Source organism: Tursiops truncatus, chromosome 6 (assembly GCF_011762595.2).
Source record: "Tursiops truncatus isolate mTurTru1 chromosome 6, mTurTru1.mat.Y, whole genome shotgun sequence".
NCBI classification, from domain to species: domain Eukaryota; kingdom Metazoa; phylum Chordata; class Mammalia; order Artiodactyla; family Delphinidae; genus Tursiops; species Tursiops truncatus.
The window spans coordinates 65,453,428-65,475,115 of record NC_047039.1 but is presented as its reverse complement, the minus strand read 5'-3'; the positions used below and the strand labels follow the sequence as shown (position 1 = coordinate 65,475,115).

The 21,688-nt window shown below is 42.7% G+C and overlaps 1 protein-coding gene and 1 long non-coding RNA gene across 11 annotated transcripts in view; one reads left to right on the top strand and one right to left on the bottom strand.

Moving 5' to 3' along the window:
• Nucleotides 1-18,405, top strand: part of LOC117312633 (uncharacterized) — a 127,930-nt gene extending 109,525 nt beyond the window's left edge. For 2 of the 3 annotated variants that reach the window (XR_004527010.2, XR_012332539.1), the window contains exons 3-4: nt 2,351-2,766; nt 10,224-18,405. This is a non-coding gene — a long non-coding RNA (uncharacterized lncRNA). The remainder of the gene's footprint in view (nt 1-2,350; nt 2,767-10,223) is intronic. The other variant, XR_012332538.1, reaches the window with a different exon arrangement.
• Nucleotides 1-21,688, bottom strand: part of PIP5K1B (phosphatidylinositol-4-phosphate 5-kinase type 1 beta) — a 330,062-nt gene that overhangs the window by 4,604 nt on the left and 303,770 nt on the right. For 7 of the 8 annotated variants that reach the window (XM_073806189.1, XM_019934736.3, XM_033858147.2 and 4 more), the window contains one exon: nt 18,992-19,109. The exons of the other annotated variant lie outside the window; for it this stretch is intronic. In XM_073806189.1, coding sequence (XP_073662290.1) covers nt 18,992-19,109 — 118 coding nt within the window. The remainder of the gene's footprint in view (nt 1-18,991; nt 19,110-21,688) is intronic. 8 annotated transcript variants of the gene reach the window in all.

Here is a 21,688-nt window from a genome sequence, read left to right as displayed (position 1 = left end):
TGAGGTTTTGATGTAGCAGTCTATACACACACACACCCACAGCCACAGCCACAGCCACACCCACACAAGACTGTTATCAGTTGCTGGTCTCTTATTTTTAAATGCATTTCCAATATCCTACACTTGCACCTTCTCTTCTCATGATTGCTGATTTTTATATAATATTTGTGTGTGGATGATTTCCTACCTTTACCATATGATTGCCTTTACCGGTGAGCTTTTTCATTTGTAATTTTCTTGTTTCTAGTCATGGCCTTTTCTTTTCCATCTAGAGAAGTTCCTTTAGCATTTGTTGTAAAGCTGGTTTTGTGGTGCTGAATTCTCTTAGCTTTTGCTTGTAAAGCTTTTGATTTCTCTGTCAAATCTGAACAAGAGCCTTGGTGGGTAGAGTATTCTTGGTTGAACGTTTTTCCCTTTTGTCACGCTAAAAACATCATGCCATTCCCTTTTGACCTGCAGAGTTTCTGCTGAAAAACCAGCTGATAACCTTATGGGGATTCCCTCGTATATTATTTGTTGCTTTTACCTTGTTGGTTTTAATGCTTTCTCATTGTCTTTTTGTCAGTTTGATTAATATGCATCTTGGCATGTTCCTCCTTGGGTTTATCCTATATGGGACTCTGTGCTTCCTGGACTTAGGTGGCTGTTTCCTTTCCCATGTTAGGGAAGTTGTTGGCTATTATCTCTTCAAATATTTTCTCAGGCCCTCTTTCTCTCTCTTGCATTATAGGAGTCCCAGAAGGAGAAATGTTGGTGCATTTAATGTTGTCCCAGAGGCCTCTGAGACTGTCCTTATTTCTTTTCATTCTTTTTTCTTTGTTCTGTTCTGAAGCAGTGATTTTCACCATTCTGTCTTCCAGCTCACTTATTCATTCTTCTGCCTCATTTATTCTGCTATTGATTCCTTCTAGTGTATTTTTCATTTCAGTTATTGTATTTTTCATCTGTTTTGTTCTTTAAACTTCTAGCTCTTTATTAAACATTTCTTGTATCCTCTCGGTCTGTGCCTCCAATCTTTTTCTGAGATCTTGAATCATTTTTTACTATCATTACTCTGAATTATTTTTCAGGTAGATTGCCTATCTCCACTTCACTTAGTTGTTCTTCTGGGGTTTTATCTTGTTCCTTCGTCTGGCACATATTTCTCTGCTGTCTCATTTTGTCTAACTTTCTGTGTTTGTGGTCTCTGTTCCTCAGGCTGCAGGACTGTAATTCTTCTTGGTTCTGGTGTCTACACCCTGGCGTGTGAATTTGGCCCAGAAGCTTGTGCAGGCTTCTTGGTGGGAGGGACTGGTGCCTGCCCACTGGTGGGTGGAGCTGGGTCTTGTCCCTCTGATGGGCAGGGTCACATCAAGGGGTGTGTTTACAGGTGGCTGTTGGCTCAGGATGACTTTAGGCAGCCTGTCTGCTGATGGGTGGGGCTGTGTTCCCACCCTGTTTGTTGTTTGGTCTGAGGCATCCCAGCACTGAAGCCTGCAGCCTGTTGGGTGGGGCCAGGTCTCAGTGCCAACATGGCGACCTCCAGGAGAACTCAAGCCAATGAGTATTCCCTGGGGCATGCACCACCATTGTCCTTGCCCCTGCAATGAGCACAGCCAACCCCCACATCCCCAGGAGACCCTCCAAGACCCACAGGTGGGTCTGGCCCAGGCTCTTATGGAGTCACTGCTTTGCCCTGGGTCCCAGTTCATGTGAAACCTCTTCATGCCTTCCAAGAGTGGAGTCTGTTTCTCCCAGTCCTGTGGAGCTCCTGCACTCAAGCCCTGCTGGCCTTCAAAGCCAAATGCTCTAGGGGCTCCTCCTCCCAATGCCAGAACCCCAGTCTGGGAAGCCTGCCATGAGGCTCAGAACTCTCACTCCTGTGAGAGAACCTCTGTGATATAATTATTTTCCAGTTTGTGGGTCACCCACCAGTATGGGATTTGATTTTATTGTGAATGTGCCCCTCCTACCATCTCATTGTAGCTTCTTCTTTGTCTTTGGGTGTAGAATATCTTTTTTGCTAGATTCAAGTCTTTTTTTGTTGATGGTTGTTCAGCAGTTAGTTGCGATTTTGGTGTTTTTGTGAGAGAAGGTGAGCTCAAGTCCTCTACTCCATCATCTTATTTCTTGTCCCGTTGGAATCAAGTTTTTTGAAAACTGAGGGTCTTGTAGAAGTTTCTATAAACTTTGTTAAGCAGTCTCACCCCCAGGGTACAAGAATGTCAAAGTTGGGTGAGAACTGCCAATTCTATATCCATGTTGTAATGTAATCCTGGGATGACATGTTTGGTTACCCGAAAGTGTCCATTTATAACCCTAATAAAATGAGGTGGCCTGACAGGTCTTTTTTTTTTTTTTTTCCTGACAGGTCTTTAAGTCTTCTGTGGAACTTGAAAGCACAGCATCTCCCTGCTTGTAAACTTGGCCACAGTGAGCTGGCTCCAGAAGGCAATTTTATTATCCATTATTTGGTATTAAGTGTGCAATAATTTTCCTTTCTTCAAATTATAATCCACAAGTCCTATATTAGCCATCAGTGAAGAGACAAGGTGTCAGCTGTCTGTCTACCCTGGGAAGAAACTCATAGCTTGAGTTTATTCTTCAAAATATGGTGCATGTAGAATCCCCTCCACCTCCCCAACATGAAGATGGGTTCTTCAGGTATTAGTGCCCTGAACGCCAGCAACTTCTGAGGTGCTGAGACTCAACCCTCTCCTGACCTGATGGATTTAGAAACAGAAATGGGAACTGGTGCTTTGGCGAGAGAACCTAGCCATATCTCAGGTAAGGGATGGCAGAACATTTCAGTTCTATCACCAATTGAACTGCTGTGTGTGTGTGTTCGTTTGTTTATTTATTCAAACATCTTTATTGGAGTATAACTGCTTTACAATGGTGTGTTAGTTTGTGCTTTATAACAAATTGAATCGGCTATAAATATACATATATCCCTATATCTCTTCCCTCTTGCGTCTCCCTCCCACCCTCCCTATCCCACCCCTCTAGGTGGTCACAAAGCACCAAGCTGACCTCCCTGTGCTATGCGGCTGCTTCCCACTAGCTATCTATTTTACATTTGGTAGTGTATATATGTCCATGCTACTCTCTCACTTCGTCCCAGCTTACCCTTTCCCCTCCCCATGTCCTCAAGTCCATTTTCAATGTGACTTTATTTCTGTCCTGCCCCTAGGTTCTTCAGAATCATTTGTTTTCTTTTTTAGATTCCATATATATATATATATATATATATATATATATATATATATATGTTAGCATACGGAATTTGTTTTTCTCTTTCTGACTTACTTCACTCTGTATTACAGACCCTAGGTCCATCCACCTCACTACAAATACCTCAATTTCATTTCTTTTTATGGCTGAGTAATATTCCGTTCTATATATGTGCCACATCTTCTTTATCCATTCATCTGTTGATGGACACTTAGGTTGCTTCCATGTCCTGGCTATTGTAAATAGAGCTGTAATGAACATTGTGGTACATGACTCTTTTTGAATTATGGTTTTCTCAGGGAATATGCCCAGTAGTGGGATTGCTGGGTCGTATGGTAATTCTATTTTTAGTTTTTTAAGGAACTGCGTACTCCATAGTGGCTGTATCAATTTACATTCCCACCAATAGTGCAAGAGGGTTCCCTTTTCTCCACACTCTCTCCAGCATTTACTGTTTGCAGAATTTTTGATGATAGCCATTCTGACCGGTGTGAGGTGGTACCTCATTGTAGTTTTGATTTGCATTTCTCTAATGATTAGTGGTGTTGAGCATCTTTTCATGTGTTTGTTGGCAATCAGTATATCTTCTTCGGAGAAATGTCTATTTAGGTCTTCTGTCCATTTTTGGATTGAGTTGTTATTTTGATATTGAGCTGCATGAGCTCCATGTAAATTTTGGAGATTAATCCTTTGTTAGTTGCTTCATTGGCAAATATTTTCTCCCATTCTGAGGGTTGTCTTTTCGTCTTGTTTATGGTTTCCTTTGCTGTGCAAGAGCTTTTCAGTTTCATTAGGTCCCATTTGTTTATTTTTGTTTTTATTTCCATTTGTCTAGGAGGTGGGTCTAAAAGGATCTTGCTGTGATTTATGTCATAGAGTGTTCTGCCTATGTTTTCCTCTAAGAGTTTTATAGTGTCTGGCCTTACATTTAGGTCTTTAATCCATTCTGAGTTTATTTTTGTGTATGGTGTTAGGGAGTGTTCTAATTTCATTCTTTACATGTAGGCGCCCAGTTTTCCCAGCACCTATTGAAAAGGCTGTCTTTTCTCCATTGTATATTCTTGCCTCCTTTATCAAAAATAAGGTGACCATAGGTGTGTGGGTTTATCTCTGGGCTTTCTATCCTGTTCCATTGATGTATGTTTCTGTTTTTGTGCCAGTACCATACTGTCTTGATTACTGCAGCTTTGTAGTATAGTCTGAAGTCTGGGAGCCTGATTCCTCCAGCTCCATTTTTCGTTTTCAAGATTGCTTTGGCTATGCAGGGTCTTTAGGGTTTCCATACAAATTGTGAAATTTTTTGTTCTAGTTCTGTGAAAAATGCCAGTGGTAGATTGATAGGGATTGCATTGAATCTGTAGATTTCTTTGGGTAGTATAGTCATTTTCACAATGTTGATTCTTCCAATCCAAGACCATGGTATATCTCTCCATCTGTTTGTATCATCTTTAATTTCTTTCATCAGTGTCTTATAGTTTTCTGCATACAGGTCTTTTGTCTCCCTAGGTAGGTTTATTCCTAGGTATTTTATTCTTTTTGTTGCAATGCTAAGTGGGCGTGTTCCCTTAATTTCTCTTTCAGATTTTTCATTATTAGTGTATAGGAATGCAAGAGATTTCTGTGTATTAACTGTGTATCCTGCTACTTTACCAAACTCATTGATTAGCTCTAGTAGTTTTCTGGTAGCATCTTTAGGATTCTCTATGTATAGTATGATGTCATCTGCAAACAGTGACAGCTTTTACTTCTTTTCCGATTTGGATTCCTTTTATTTCTTCTCTGATTGCTGTGGTTAAAACTTCCAAAACTATGTTGAAATAATAGTGGTGAGAGGGGACAACCTTGTCTTGTTCGTGATCTTAAGAGGAAATGGTTTCAGTTTTTCACCATGGAGAACGATGTTGGCTGTGGGTTTTCCATATATGGCTGTTATTATGTTGAGGTAAGTTCCCTCAATGCCTAATAACTGCTGTTTTTTTTTTTTTTCTGTACGCGGGCCTCTCACTGCTGTGGCCTCTCCCAATGCGGAACACAAGTTCCGGACGCGCAGGCTCAGCGGCCATGGCTCACGGGCCCAGCCGCTCCGTGGCATGTGGGATCTTCCCGGACCGGGGCACGAACCCGTGTCCCCTGCATCGGCAGGTGGACTCTCAACCACTGTGCCACCAGGGAAGCCCAACTGCTGTGTTTTAAAAGAACATTGCCCCTGAGTGTCAGGAGCTCATGGAACAAGGATACCCCAGGGACTCTTTAGTGTGGTCACCTTAGCCAGTCTGACTGCACGCGATCATACATCCACACAGATGCCAGTGTCTCTTCCTAAGCATGTGATGCTTTGAGAATGCATGATATATTTTAAATTCTGGGACCTGAAGGTAAAGGTGTGATAACAGTTGGCATGAAAGGAGTAGAGGTTTTAGGTATTTCTGTGGCCTTAATCCTTAGCATTGTTTATCCACATATGTGAGTAAGTGTGTGGGTGTGTGAGAGGCTTGTATTTTTATTTCCACTTAAACTCAAGTACTTAATTCGGTGATTGAAACTACACAGTCATGCACACATGTGGTCAAAGACTTCAAAGCCTTTTCAATAAAATGATTTAAAACACAGACCCAGAGAAATAAGGGAACACAGCAAAGCAAAAGCAGTTTGTTTGCTAACCACAAAGCCCTCTGGGAGGGTGGACTGCACTTTTTGGGAGCCAGATTGCCCCAGGGGACCCCCAAAGTATAGATCACTTCAAGATGGGCTAAGTTGGAGGGTCTAAGTTGACTTTTAGAGCCAGGTGCAGAGGGCATCAAAGACGAGAAGTTTCTCTTCCAAGGTCTCATTTCTAGGCTCATTTCCAACCCTCCCTTTTTTTCAACCTTTTCCCTAAAAGATATACACACATATATACCCTCAACCTACTGTTTAAAAGACATATTTAGCCAATAGCATTTCATGATATCTGGAATGTGCTGTGAGGGGATTTAAGGGCAGAGCTGAAACAAAGCAGAACTTCAGGACAGTCAGACTGGCTAAGATGACCACGCTAAATAGTCCCTGGGGTATCCTTGTTCCATGAGCTCCTGACCCTCGGGGGCAATGTTCTTTTTAAACTACAACTGCCTCAGAGTTCAGCTCCAGGGTCCCACAGAAGCAGGATCTTTTCCTCTCTGGTGTCCAAGGGCAGCCTCATTTTTGAATTCAAGTTGAAATTCTTTGCCAAAATACCCTTGAGGAAAATATTGATTTCTCTCCAGGCTATTGTAGGTGGCAAGTCTCTTATTTCCTTTTCCTATACTGAGCCCGTTTTCCCCAGCCCCACTGTTTTCCTTTCTAGTTCATATTGTTCTTCTGGCCAGTGTTCTATCTGTTGCCATGAGAGCACACCAGCTCATCCTGCCTCACTCCCCTCATTTTAGTCTAAACTCACAGCATCACCACAAACACATGTAAAGGCTTCACAACGCCCCACCCTAATCATCCCTTTGGGTCTGGAGTCCCCTCCATCTCTGGGCTCACCAGAGATGCTTCAAACACCAAGCAGCCACCATGTTCTCTGGAAATCTTTTTTTTTTTAACATAAGGCTCTATATTTACTTTTTATCACATTCATATCTACCTCATATTGGGGGTACTTCACAAGGCACAATCACTTGGAAATAGGTTGGAATAGGGGATTTCTCTTTGAACAACAGTTGCTGGTGTCCAAAAGCGCACCATTTTTTTTAAGGAGGTGAACAAATACATAACACTAATGCTACAGAAATCAGGACACAGTCTATATATATGGAGTCCAATCACACCACTATGGGGTTTTATAGCTGGAAGGAAACTTAGGTCTAAATTTCCTACCTTTGCACTTAAAAAAATATTTAGATTCAGAATCAGTGGTGAAATTATTCTTTCCCAAGAACCAGAGACTACAGGGCCTTAATTAAGAAGCCTTGAGGGGCTTCCCTGGTGGCGCAGTGGTTGAGAGTCCGCCTGCCGATGCAGGGGATGCGGGTTCGTGCCCTGGTCCGGGAAGATCCCACATGCCGCGGAGCGGCTGGGCCCGTGAGCCATGGCCGCTGAGCCTGTGTGTCCGGAGCCTGTGCTCTGCAATGGGAGAGGCCACAGCAGTTAGAGGCCCGCGTACAGAAAAAAAAAAAAAAAAAAAAAAAAAAAAATCCTTGAGGCAGAAGGTGGGACTTGGAACAACCTTGAAGAGTATGTACAATTTGGATGAAAACTACCATGTTGTGCCTATCTGGTAGAATGTTGTTGAATTCTGAGGTGTTGGCAGCACATGGAGTACCAGGCCTCCTGCCAACCTTCAAATGCCCTATCAAAGCGTTCCACACCAACCAGCAGATAGATTACTGATAAGAGGAGAACAGACCCAAGAAAAAGCTGGCACTGATTTCAGATGCCTCGTGGGATGTATTTAGGATTATGGCCTCTCAGTTCAAAACTGTTAGTGCAGCAGCAGTATTTTAATACAGTTCCCTGCCTGATTAATTTGTTTTCTAAAGACCTAAGAAAAGCTGGAGGAAATCAGTGATTTATGTGGGCTGACAATTCTACAGTGGACTTCCCTGCATGAGAGTGACTTCTGCTAATTGTAAATCCAAACGGTCACCTTGTTATCTAATGTATCATGCAGCCCTGGGGCTGCAACCACATTCACTCTGGATAGTGTAGGGAGAGGAATATGGTACTGGTTTCATTCAAAAAGGAGCACTGCCTTGGGATGAGGCCACTGGCTTCTCTCTCCCTGCGTAGAAGGAAAGGGTGAGATGCCAGAGGCCCCCAGCCACAGGCTAGAGTGTAGGAACCAGAAGCTGCACCCCTACCAAGACGCCCCTCTCAGCACTTTTCTTGGTACCATTTTTCTTTACAAAAACACACAGTAGCCGGCATGGATTGAGTTGTGCCTCCCCCACCCACCCACCTGCCCCCGACACCCTGCATTCATATGTTGAAGCTCTAACCCCTAGTACTTCAGAATGTGGTCTTATTTGGAGATACAGTCTTTACAGAAGTAAGGAAGTTAAAATAAGGTCCTTAGGGTAGGCTCTGATTCAATAGGACTGGTATGCTTAGAAAAAGGGGAAATTTGGACACAGAGACAAGACACACAGAAGGAAGACACAGGGTGAAGACGGCCATCAACAAGTCAAGGAGGAAAGCTTCCCTTACAGCCCTCAGAAGGAATCAACCCTGCCAACACCTTGATCTCGGACTTCTAGCTTCCAGAACTGTGAGACAATACACTTCTGTTGTTTATGCCACCCAGTTTGTGATATTTTGTAATGGCAGCCCTAGGAAACAAATACAGTAGCCATTACTGGGATTTAGAAAGTTTTTTTTAAAAAAATAAGGATCCATATTTGAATTTTTTTGTACTTAATCCTATCCTCCACTGGGGGCTACCACCAAAGCTACAGTTACCTGGGGGGGGGGGTGGGTGGAGTGGCTGTAAGGGGACAACCTGTCAAAGATTGAAAGTGAAGAAAAGGTTTTTTTTCACTCCATATTTTTTGATACTTCATTAAAGTTGCTGCCTAAGCAGCAGAAAGAAGCATTTTCTGGGTTGAATCCCCAAACTGCCATAGAGCCTTTTCAAAGAGGCTCAAGTGCAACTGGCCTTAATGGATGAGAAGGGCACGATGGGATCCTAGGGAAGATTAGCACCTTCATTTCTGTGCCTGATTGTAATTGCAGCCTCTAGTTCAACTTGCAAGGTTGAGGGAGCTGCCTTTGCCGTCTGAAGGATGTGCCCCTGCCAAACGTGCGTGCACAGCAGTGCGAGGCTACCGTAAAGTACATGGAGTGGAGACAGCCCTGAGCCTCACACTCGCACTTAATAGCAGCGTTCAATTCAAGGACCTCAAAAGCTCCTTATCCTGGTTGGGCAGAGGCGCCTTCCTACCACTAGGTGGCAGTAGGGTCTGCTGCAGGAACGCAGTCCCAAGCCCAGTTCATAAACTTGAATGTGATTAAGGTTCACCTTAGAATCAAGTTCATTTTTCCTCCGATGTAAAGCAAAGCTAACTGGCCAGCCATCTTAGGAGGGCCCTTAGGGAAGTGATACAGATTTCCCTTTCATCTAGCACTGAAGAATTATAGGATGCTCAGAGCTGAAGGACCCTGTCAACAAGCTGACTGGGTCTCAGCCCTGTATGTTTGGGGAGCTTTTAAAAATACCATTGCCCTGGTCCACCCTCAGGGATTTTATTTCTAATACACAATATGTTCCCAACAGTGACTGTATCAGTTAATACATTCGTTTACCTGACACCCTTTTGCGAGGAGTCCACAATAATTTGGAAACATCTACCCAACCTCACAGTGACTAAGCCAGGGAGACCGGAAGTGAATGAAAAAACGGGGCCAAGCGTGGTAAAGAGCGTGTGTGCCCTTTCACATGTCCTCGGTAAGTCACATGTCCTCGGTAAGGCGGTGTAGTTGAATAGTGTCCCCTGAAAATTCACGTACACCTGGAACCTTTGCAATGTGATCTTATTCAGAAATATGGTCTTTGCAGATGTAATTAGTTAAGATGAGTTCATCCTGGATTACGGTGGGCCCTAAATCCAGTGACTGGTGTTCTCACAAGAAGAGAGGATACACAGAGGCACAGAGTCACAGGGAGGCAGTGTGAACTGGGGCAGGGATTAGAGTGTTGCAAGTCAAACAATGCTGAGGACCACGTGGACCACCAGAGGTTGGAAGAAGCGAGGAAGGATCCTCTCCTAGAGCCTTCACAGGTACCAGGACCCCGCCAACACCTTGACCTCAGATTTCTGGCCTCCAGACTGGGAGACAAATTTCTGTTGTTTAAGCCTCCCAGCCTGGGGTACTTTGTCACGGCAGCCCTAGGAGCATAGGCAAAGACAAACCAAAGGGAAGCCAGGCCCTCATCTCCACTCCCTAGTCATCCTCATACCATCCATCACACTTGGGGAGGCCTTATTCTTTACTAACTGGACAGTATTTATGCATCCTCCCTTCTACCCAATTTTCCCATTCCTTCTCAGGTCCCAGGAGAGCGAATGGCATGAAGGAGGACAGCCCCGCTCACAAGGTCCACAGGTGTGATTTAAACTTGCTTTCCCTAAAGTTCTCATTTGTTCCTAATCTGGTTCCTTGTGAATTGTTTTTGTGTTTTCTGAAGGCTCAGGAGCCTAGCAAACACTGGCTTCCTATGACGATGGAGAAGATGGAAATCAAAATCAGAAACAAAAGCAGCAAAGTGTGGAGGGAGCGGGGGAAGGAGAGAGAGGCTGGTGTTAGGAGGTAAAGAAAGAAGAATAATGGTGCCACCCAAGGAGGGCCTGGATGAATAGACACAGCCAAGCGCAAGAGCAGAACTGGCCTTGAGAAAGGTGGAAATCACCTGGCCTGTGAGGCCAGGATTCACTGTAAAGCTAGGACAAAACAGAAAAGAATCTACCATAGCCCTGTATGCTGTCATTTAATTGTTAACTGTGGGCCTAATATAACTGAAAAGCCAGTATGCGTTTATAACTCCAATTCCCTAAGCTAATCCTTAAACAGCAGTTTAATACTGTTTGTTAAAAAAAAAGAAAAAAATCCGACAGTGACCTCCTAATCCGGCCCAGCGGGTTGCCTCATTAACTTGAAGCTGGCATCGCTCTTGTTGCAGGACAGGAATCCCTCTAGGCGCCACGGGGTGCAGGAAGTTGGATCCATTTTTTCAGCTTTTCCACGTCTTAGAAATATTATTTGGTCAGTGACTTAAGAGGGTCAAGCCTTCCTAGAGATTAAAAAAAAAGGGCCCTATTTTGTTCTTTCTGAAATCTCTTCATTTCTCAACGATGTGGTCATATGGTGAAAGAAAATGGCATTCTGGTGAAATGCCTTACAAGCCCAAAGGCAGCCTTTGCTTCTTCTCTTCCTGTTTTGGTCTCACTGAAATCTGCCAAAAACTCCGAGCAGCATCTTTGTTTGGTGGGGACTGTAGCTCTCTGCTGAGAAGCGATAGAAATGCCACTGTTTCAAATAAACATCTTTGGCAGCAGCCAATGCTGGCTCATGCAAGGAGGGATTCAAGAGACCCGATTCTTCACATACGAGTCATTAATGTCCATGCCAGCAGAGTCAAGTCCAGAAAGGCAGTTTCTCTCGCCAAAAAGTTCCACTGAATTTCCTAGGACCCCCGTGACCTAATTTAAAGTGTTTTTCTTCTCTTTTTCGGGCTTTTTTTCATACATAATAGTCTGGTAAGCTGTTAATTCACAATCATTTTCACTTCTCTGCCACCCTTCATCCCACGATGAAAGAGTATTATTAAGCACCGTAAAGACACATTAAATAACAAAACTGTCCAACAACTGCACATCAGAGCACTGATCTCCACTACCGGCACGGCTAAAAAAAATGCTTAACTGTTTCTTTGCCCACAGCTATTTCTGTACTTCAGCCACCTTGCAAGAAACGCATATCGGGATGAAAGGACATATTATTGAGAGGCTGTTAATATGGAAAAGTGTAAAAAGAAAAGGGCATAACCTCAAGACCTAAATAACAGAAGTGAGAAAATCGTCGTTTTGTGGCAGCCCTCTTTCAAACTTCTATATTATTTAAAAAAGCAATTCCATTATCTCCCACTTACCCATCCATTCTCAGCTAGTCATAAAAAAAGGACACGCTCACCCATGACATTTTTCAGCTGCACTGCCTTTGTGGCTTGTTCCTCTTTCCGTTAACACCAAATTGCATTCTACATCAGGTAAAGGAGTCGCCTGAGGAGCTGAAATAATAAGCTGTCGTGATCAGTGCCTTAGAATATCGGACTATTCAAAAAGTGGAATCTAGCCCTATTATGAAGATGGCATGATTGCCCATTTAAAAGCAAGAGCCTGCTTCTCTCTGTTGTATTCTTTTAAATACCCTAATCTGTGTCATCAACTCAAAACTCAATGGAAACACCGCTTTGGTCATTGGATAAAATCATCTTCAAAAACACGATGATCTGAATATTTGAAAATGAATCAGATAGCCTGGAACTACAGCGTGAAGGTGAATGGCCTTTTCCAAGCAATAACTAGGAACATGGAACCTGAACCAAATGCTTCAATAGGGTGCTGGAACAATTAGCAGCCTTTTAAGGTAACCTATCCTTTTAATTTCATGTCAAATTATCAGAAAAAGCAGGATAGCTGGCCTAATTTACATGCACATAATGCACATAATGTGGGTGGATCTTTAATAAGGAAATTTCATATGTTATCTGGTGTGCATAAATCACTTGAGTTTAAATCATATTTTACAGTGATATAAACAGTATTGTCCATTCGTATGCAAACAAACAGTAGCACTAGGCGATTAGTTACAACTACCAATTCTTAAAGGAGAAGAAACACTACAAGAGAAATCTATGTTTGGTTATAACACCCAATATAATGTCACCACAGAAGCCTTCAACTGCCCTTGCAGTAAGGATGGCTACGATTAAGAGGATTCTAATCAGGTCAAGAGGAAGGAGAGACAAAGGTGTAGGCAAGATTGGTTTTCCCTTCTGATGCTTTTCTTTGCCATCCACTCTTTCACAGTGTGGAGGCAAATGAAAATATTGACGGGAAGGCAATGAGCTGTATCCTTTAAGATTGGAAGAGCATGCTAAATAAAAGTCTCCAGCATGAAAACACACCCTGGAATTACAAGTTAATGGTGCAGAACTTTCTAGATGCACTGCCACAAAAATTAAATACTGTGACGGTTGATGGTAGAATATGTGATGAAACAGTGAAATTTGAAGAAACAGCTATAGCTCTTCTGGGAAAAACCTTATTTCTACAACTCCTTGTAATTTAGAATAAGTCATGGCCAGTCAGACCTAGAAGGGGTCTTAAGAGGTGACTTAATGATCCATTTCATAGATAAGAAAACTGAGGACCAAAAAGGTTGATTAATTCAAGGTCAGTGATTAATGAGAGGCAGAGATAAGCATAGTATCCTGGTGCCTATTTCTAATTAATTCTTATTTGATTCTGCAAGAGTTGAAAGGACTAAGTTAAAGTACTAGAACAATGGTGTGGGGGACCATTTCGGGGGGTCCATGAGGTCAAACTATTTTCCTATTAATACTAAGATGTGATTTACCCTTTCATTCTCATTCCCTCTCATGGGTGCCCAGTTGAATACAGTCGTGTGCCAGAGCATGCCAGACCAATGTAGGTAGAAGCTGATATGAGAATCCAGCTTCTTCAGACAATAGGGACTGCAAAAAAGAAAAATAATGCCACTCTTCTCACTAAGCTTATTTTTGTCCTGGAAAAGTTATTTTCATAAAAATTTATGTAACATTTTAATAGTTACTATTTTAAATGAATGAGTATTTTAAAATTTTCGCATTTTAAAAATATAAAATATTGATAGATATAACCCCCACACACAAAAGCTATTTGGGATCCTCAATTTTTAGAATGTAAAGGGATTCAGAGATTAAAAAGTTTAAGAACTATGGCACTAAAACTTGAAAAAATAGAAAGGAAACCAAGATGAAAGTGGAATTTTATAAAAAGTACTCTTTTTTTTTTTTTTTTTTGTGGTACGCGGGCTTCTCACTGTTGTGGCCTCTCCTGTTGCAGAGCACAGGCTCCGCGGCCATGGCTCACGGGCCCAGCCGCTCTGCGGCATGTGGGATCTTCCCGGACCGGGGCACGAACCCGCGTCCCCTGCTTCGGCAGGTGGACTCTCAACCACTGCGCCACCAGGGAAGCCCTCACTTCTTTTTTGGATCCATCTCTCACCTTCATGAGGAGCATGATTCCAATGAGATGGACACGTCAATCAATCAGTAACAACTACAGTGATACGGTGCTTCATGGTTAACACTACAGTGCTAGGGGGCGTAGGTAGGAGCTGGATTTGAATTTTGGCTCTGCCATTTACTAGCTCTGAGAGCTGATCAGTTAAGCCTCAGGTTCCTTATCTGCATGAATGGAGACAAATATAACACACACCTTAATGAAAGAGCTAGCGTAAGAAGAGCACTGGGATAGTGCCTGCATATGGTAAGCACTCATATTGGCCATTCTAATTATTGTTCAAAATCCTATGCTACAAAAAGGCAACCTACTGAATGGGAGAAGATATTTGCAAATGATGTGTCTGATAATGGGTCAATATCCAAAATGTATAAAGAGCTCATATAACTCAACGTTATATATATAAACAGCCTGATTAAAAAACAGGCAGAGGACCTGAACAAACATTTTTCCAAAGAAGACATACAGATGGCCAACAGGCACATGAAAAGATGCTCAACATCACTAAAATGCAAATCAAAACCACAGTGAGATATCACCTCACACCTGTCAGAATGGCTATTATCAAAAAGACAACAAATAATGAGTGTTATGAGGATGTAGAGAAAAGGGAACCCTAGTACACTGTTGGTGGAAATGTAAATTGGTACAGCCACTATGGAAAACAGTATGAAGATTCCTCAAAAAATTAAAAATAGAATTACCATATGATTCAGCAATTCCACTCCTAGGTATATATCCAGAAAAAAATGAAAACACTAATTCAAAAAGATACACACCCCTATGTTCATTACAGCATCATTTTCAATAGCCAAGTTATGGAAGCAACCTAAATGCCCATCAATAGATGAATGGATAAAGAAGATGTCACACACACACACACACACACAATGGAATATTACTCAGCCATAAAAAAGAATGAGAATTTTGTAATTTTCCAACAACATGGACTGACCCGGAGGGTATTATGCTTAGTGACATAAATCATACAGAGAAAGACAAATATTATATGTTTTCACTTGTATGTGGAATCTAAAAAAATAAAGGAATGAATAAAACAAAACAAAACCAGACTCATAAATACAGAGAACAAATTGTTGGTTCCAGAGGGGAGAGGGGTGGCGAGAGGGGCAAGATAGGTGAAGGGAATTTAGAGTTACACACTACTAAGTATAAAATAAACAAGTTACAAGGATGTATGTAATGTAGAATACAGCCAGTATTTATAACTATCAATATATATGGAGTATAATCTATAAAAGTATCAAATTACCTGAAGCTAAAATAATATATTGTAAGTCAACTATACTTCAATAAAAAAACAAAATAAAAGCACAAAATCTACCAAACAGAAACAGACTCAGACATAGAAAACAGACTTGTGGTTGCCAAGGGGGAAGGGGGGTGGGGTAGGCATGGGTTGGGAGCTTGGGATTAGCAGATGCAAACTATTATATAGAGAATGTATAACCAACAAGGTCCTACTGTATAGCACAGAGAGCTATATTCAATATCCTATGATAAACCATAATGGTAAAGAATATAAAAAAGAATGTATATATGTATAACCGAATCACTTTGCTGTACAGCAGAAATTAACACAATATTGTAAATCAACTATACGCCAGTAAAATAAAGAAAATGCCCAAAATATTTCACAGCTTATTGTTATTAGCTATAAAATAAGATGAAACTAGATCAGTTTTTCTCCAAGCTTGGTGAGAAAAGTTTCTACTGTCTTGTTACCCTCCTACAGCCCGACTTCCCTCTCCTCTCCTGTCCTCCAATGCTTCTGAATCACAACAAACGCTGTGCTAGGAAGACTGCTCAGCTGACCACACAAGCCAGCTAACCACCACCGCTATCTCTTTCGGTTCTAAAGGCCCATGATATTTCTAATCGGTCCTCAAATGCTCTCAATACAAGCAACAATTAAATGCTGTGGCTTTTCCCTATGGCTTCTGAGGAAGCATGATCCTTTTCTGAAGTGCTTTGCTTTTCAATTTCAAATAGACATTTAAAAAACCCAATAAAGTTAGACACTAATAAAACCAAATAAATAGCAACATTCTTAGAAATGAAACTGATAGTACCAAGGAGGAACAACCAAAACAATGAATAAGATAACTTTTCTACCAAAGGAATAAGGGATAACAGATAAGGAACAGGCGCCAGCATTGCCATTTAACTACCTTGTGGTTTTACATTCCACGCAGGAGTATCACAGGCCCCCGGTTGGTGCAAATCTGGTTTTTTGTAAAGATACGCGCAAGTGGCATGAGCCCTCAGCTCAGGAAGATGATATTTCACCTGGTCTTTCAGCTTTCCTGATTTCTACTTCCGGATGAAAAATTTAAAAATACCGTATATTTTTTCCTAGTTAATTCCCTATCTTCGTGGTTGTGGAGGGGAGCCAACTCTTCTGCAAGGATTTTGCAGTATAACCTACTTTTTTTGTTTGTTTGTTTTTTGCGGTATGCGCGCCTCTCACCGCTGCGGCCTCTCCCGCTGCGGAGCACAGACTCCGGACGCGCAGGCTCAGCGGCCATGGCTCATGGGCCCAGCCGCTCTGCGGCACGTGGGATCTTCCCGAACCGGGGCACGAACCTGCGTCCCCTGCATCGGCAGGCGGACTCTCAACCACTGCGCCACCAGGGAAGCCCATAACCTACTTTTTTAAAAAAGTGAAGGCAGTGTGGGGAGGAGTATTGTTCAGTGCAAAAAGACCGTGTACCACAACTGGGATATTTACGATGTAAAAACAAAAAAATCCTCTCACAATGGTTGGTGGGGAGGAGGTTGCTCTTTTATACAGGGGATCAAGGAAAGCTCATCTGAGAAAGAGATGTTTGGGCTGAGACCTGAAGGGAGGGAGGAAGCAAGCACGGGACAGCTGAGAAAAAGTGTCCAGATGGAAACAGTAAGGTCCTGAGGCAGAAATGTGCTTGGTCTGTGGGAGGAATGCCCAGGAGGCCAGTGTGACCGGAACAGCGTTTGCAAGCACAGAGTAAGGCAGGAGGTTAGAGAGGCGGGGGAGACCAGACAGGCATAGGGCCTTGAGGACTTTGGATGGTGCGCTGGGAGAGGTGGGAAGACGCTGCAAGGCTTTGGGCTGAGGAGTAGCAATTTGGGGCTGATGTCCTGCTGAGTACACTTGAGGAGATACAGTGCGAGGCTAGGGGATACGGGGAAGCAGAGGATGGGGGCGTGGAGATGTGCTGCTGTAGACACGCACCGAGTGGTGTTGATGCCCAAGGTTGAGCCTGCACATGGAGAGTGACGGAGAGTGTTTGCTCAGGCTCGGCAAAGCTTTCAAAAGTAGCAAACTCGGAATCAGCACTTGCCCGTTTCACGAGACTCTGTGCAGGTGGAAGGGGCGTGCAGAATGAGCGTGAGATGTACTTTGTAAGGAAAATACTCAGTCTCCTCTTTTGCAGTCCAGACCATCGGGGTATCTTTCTGGGCCTCAGCTAACAATTCAGTTAAGCCTCCACAGACAGCTTGAGGCGCACTAAAGGGTGTTCCCATACGTGATCACTCACAATCCTCCAAGCAGCCTTGTGAGGTAGGGAGGGCAGGTGTTAGTTCCCTCCTTTGGCCGGTAAGGACACATAGAGTGTTGCCAGAGCTGCACCAGGTCCTTGCTCAAAACCCGCCAACTCCCCACCTTTGGCAGGAGTTAACATAAATCTTTAAGTCACAGGGTCTGGAGATAAGAAAGGAAGTTATAGGGAGAGACAGACAAAAACATCAGATGGAACCAGCAGGGACCAAGATGGCGCCAAATCTGACCTCCGACAGACCTTGAGTCTCACTATACACTGATTTTACTACATTAGCAAATTCAGTGATACACCTACTGGTGGCCACGACCGGAGATTAAGGACCAAAAAAGGATAAAAAGAGAGTGGCACCCCACTCCCTCGAAAAGCCCTGCCCCTTCCCAGGTGGACTAACGCACATGCCTCTCCACCATTAGCCTCACTCCTCCTCCCTTTGTCTTTACTCTTTAAAATACAATCCTTTTCACCACGTGGGTGAGAAGTTGATCTGTGAACTAAGTTCTCGCTTCTCCATTTTTTGGCCATTGAATCAAGCTTGTGCCGCATTGATCTCAGCTTCATTATTTGGCTACACGAACCCGAATGGAAAAAGAACATTTCCTAGCTGAGGCAGAGGGCCTTAGCCAAGCTAGGGCCTGGGCACAGTCCATATGACTTAATTCGGTAACGAGAAGTTTCTGCCCAGATCACACAGCTGGTGACAACTGAGGGAGGGAGTGAGTCAAGATCATTTGGCACTGAATTCAGGTTCTTCTCATAACCTGGTTCTGTGCGTCTTAGGCTACCAATTTATCAAGGGAGTAAGCCCAAGGCGAAGAAGATTCACACACAAGTGGATACAGTTGAGTCAAAGAAGACATAACTCGGGCTTCCCTGGTGGCGCAGTGGTTGAGAGTCTGCCTGCTAATGCAGGGGACACAGGTTCGAGCCCTGGTCTGGGAGGATCCCACATGCCGCAGAGCAACTAAGCCCGTGAGTCACAACTACTGAGCCTGCGCGTCTGGAGCCTGTGCTCCGCAACAAGAGAGGCCACGATAGTGAGAGGCCCGCGCACCGCGATGAAGAGTGGCCCCCACTTGCCACAACTAGAGAAAGCCCTTGCACAGAAACGAAGACCCAACACAGCCCAAAATAAATAAATAAAAGAAGACATAACTGTGGGCAGTGACACTGAGGCGCCCCACTTGGCTTCACCAGTAGGGGATTTGTTCTCATCACATACAGTGATTTAGGATTTTATGCTAGATACTCTTTTGTGTGCTGTTCTACAGGAACTGTGGGACGACATGGCTTGTGAAAAGACACACCATTTGGAGAAGTGACAGGGTGCTATTATTTCTTTTAAAACCCAAGCATGTCTGATCTCACAGAACTTGTTCTTGTGTGAGCCATGGCCCAGGCCCATTTGTAAACCAGGAGGGGAAGGGGAAGAAACCAGAAATTACTTACTAAATAGACATCAAGCACGGAGGCATTATCATCCTGCATTTCCAGGGCATTTGGCTCAGAAGCCAAGTAGATGGTCCCCTCTTCCAAGGTAAAGGTTGAACTGGAAGGTAACCCTTTACTGGAAAAATAAAGAAGAATGATGAGCATGTGACCTTCAGAAAAAAATCAAAGGACTTCTCCAAAGTGGTGGCTGAGGTGGGAAAGCTTTGGGGCAAGAAAACAAATTTAGGGCATTTGAAGGAAATATGGTTATACCTAGAGAGATGCTCACTTGAGTTTCAAGGATCTGGCTTTACTGCCAGTGCCTTTTCTCTGTCTACTTCAGCGCGTGAGACACTTCACACTTCTGAGAGGTGATCTGTGGGCTCCACGCCTTGTGAGCGTGGACTGCTGGGAATTTAGAGGCCCACCAATCATCTCTGACTCTGAACAGTTAGCTCTCACTGTTTAAATTCTTCTCTCAACAGTACTGATGCTTTGCTAGTTTATAGAAGATAACCTTGTGCCTCATTAGCAGTGATGATTTCTATTGTTTTTTTTCTTTTTGGCATGAAAGGTTCAATTACATCCATGGTTCTCAAAGGAGCATGGGGGGCTGGTGAAAGCCCAACCTCCTGGGCTTGTAGGATTGAAGGAAGGAAGGACGGAAGGAATGTACAATCTTTCCCCCACTGAAATAAAAATTAGTTATGTTTTTAACCTGTGGAAATTTCCACGTGATGGCTTTGCAGGAACAAAATATCTACAAGCAATGGTGGAAGAGTGTGACGTTGATATTAGAAGAGGTGGGCTAGGGGGCTGGCTGTTGGCCACATGGGACAAACCTGGCAGCGGGCACTAGGGCTGAGAGCCCGAGTGCAGAAGACTGGCCTCCTCGCTCACTCCCCATCACCAGGGCTGCCACCCCTTCGGGCTGAGCTCTGAGCTCACCCCATTGAAAACTCTCCATCTAAGTCATCCTCTGGGCTTTCTGTCTGAGCTTCCCAGCTGGACAGGCGACTACTGAGGACTATTGCCCTCCCCTAGTCTGGGGACTACACATAATTCTACTTGTGTACATGTTTACCTATTAACTGAAGATACATGAAATAGAAATTCTGAGGTTTTCAATATTAAAAAAAATCGTCAAAAGAATTGTGTGGATCTTATTAAATCAGGTTCATTTATATAACATATAATGCAAAATTGTAAGAATCCAGACTAGTAGTAAGAGGAATGAGAAGGGGGGATCTCCCATAGGTCTTCCATTTGGTGATATTTGAGAATGTGGACATTCAGAGATGAAAGCCACTTCACCTTGGCTTGACATATTTTCTCTTTAAATTCTGGACACAGGTAAAAAGTCCTCTTGCTTTTCAAAAACCCAAGATGGGTTATACGATGTGGGAAACAGAGTCTGTTTTGATTGATTTTAAAGAGCAGAGGGTGAATGTGGCCTTTTTCCATTGAGCTGATGACTTTATATTGTAAACCTTCACAGATCTCTTGGGTTAAGTAAACCATCAGGTTTCAAGGGATGCTGTTTGGAGAGGCACTGTGTGGTAATGAACATTGCTCAGGTTATTTTCTGGATCAAGAGCAAGGATGCAGTGATGGGTTTTAATTGGCTTTTGCCTTTTAACTGCTAAGATGCCACTCGCTAATCCCGTGTGTAGAGAACAGTTCAGCCTGGTTAAGCCTTATGAGAGAGATGAATGTTTTATCTACTTAAACAGCAAAGCAAGAAACAAAGTGGTCGGAAATTATGTATGGTTCACATTTGATACAATTAAAAAAATCTCTACTGTCTTCTGGGTTATTTTGTAAACATATAATTTATTTGATGAGATTCAAATCTAAGTTTACCTCTTTTTGTCTAAGGTTTTCCTTATGATTCTTAATGATTTCCATCCTAAGATTAAGGGTATAACCAAGAATATTCTAGAAGTGCTTTTTCTTTTTAAATTTAATTTTTTAATAGCACCACATGTAGCATAAAATACAGCAAAAAGTAATCCTTCTCTTTTTCTTTTCCTTTTGTGATCCAGAGTTCACCTCCCTAAGAGTAAATCCATTTTGCAAGTTATTTTTCAATCTAATATTTGTTTTATTTTTGGAGATGATGAGTGAGCCACTAGCATGGTTAAGACTAAATTAAAATAGAAAAAAAATTAGAGTATTCTTTGGGGTTTAATAGGTACATTTATCGATTCTTTTAGCTAAGATATAATATGATTACAGAAAAAAATACCAGATTTCCTTAGTAGCATATGGCCAAATTTGATAAAATCAAACAAGCATATTTAAAAAAACCCACAAACCTCCTGTTATTTACACTGTTTCTCACATGTATTAGAATAATTCCTATCTTAGTAAGCAGAATATTCTGAGCATCCTTAAATTTGGGGGACAGAAGTGAGGCTCATAGGAACTTATATCCAGATTATATAAAGAACACTTGCAGTAAAAAACCAAAAAGGCAAATAACCCAATTAAAAATGAGCAAAGGATGTGAATAGACATTTCTCCAAAAAAGATATACAAAAGGCCAATAAACCCATGGAAAGATGCTCAACATCATTACTCATTAGGGGGATGCAAATCAAAACCACAATGAGATACCACTTCGCACCCACTAGGCCGGCTATAATAAAAAAGACAGATGATAAAGTGTTGGGGTGGATGTGAAGAAGTGAGAGCCCTCTTACGTTGCTGATG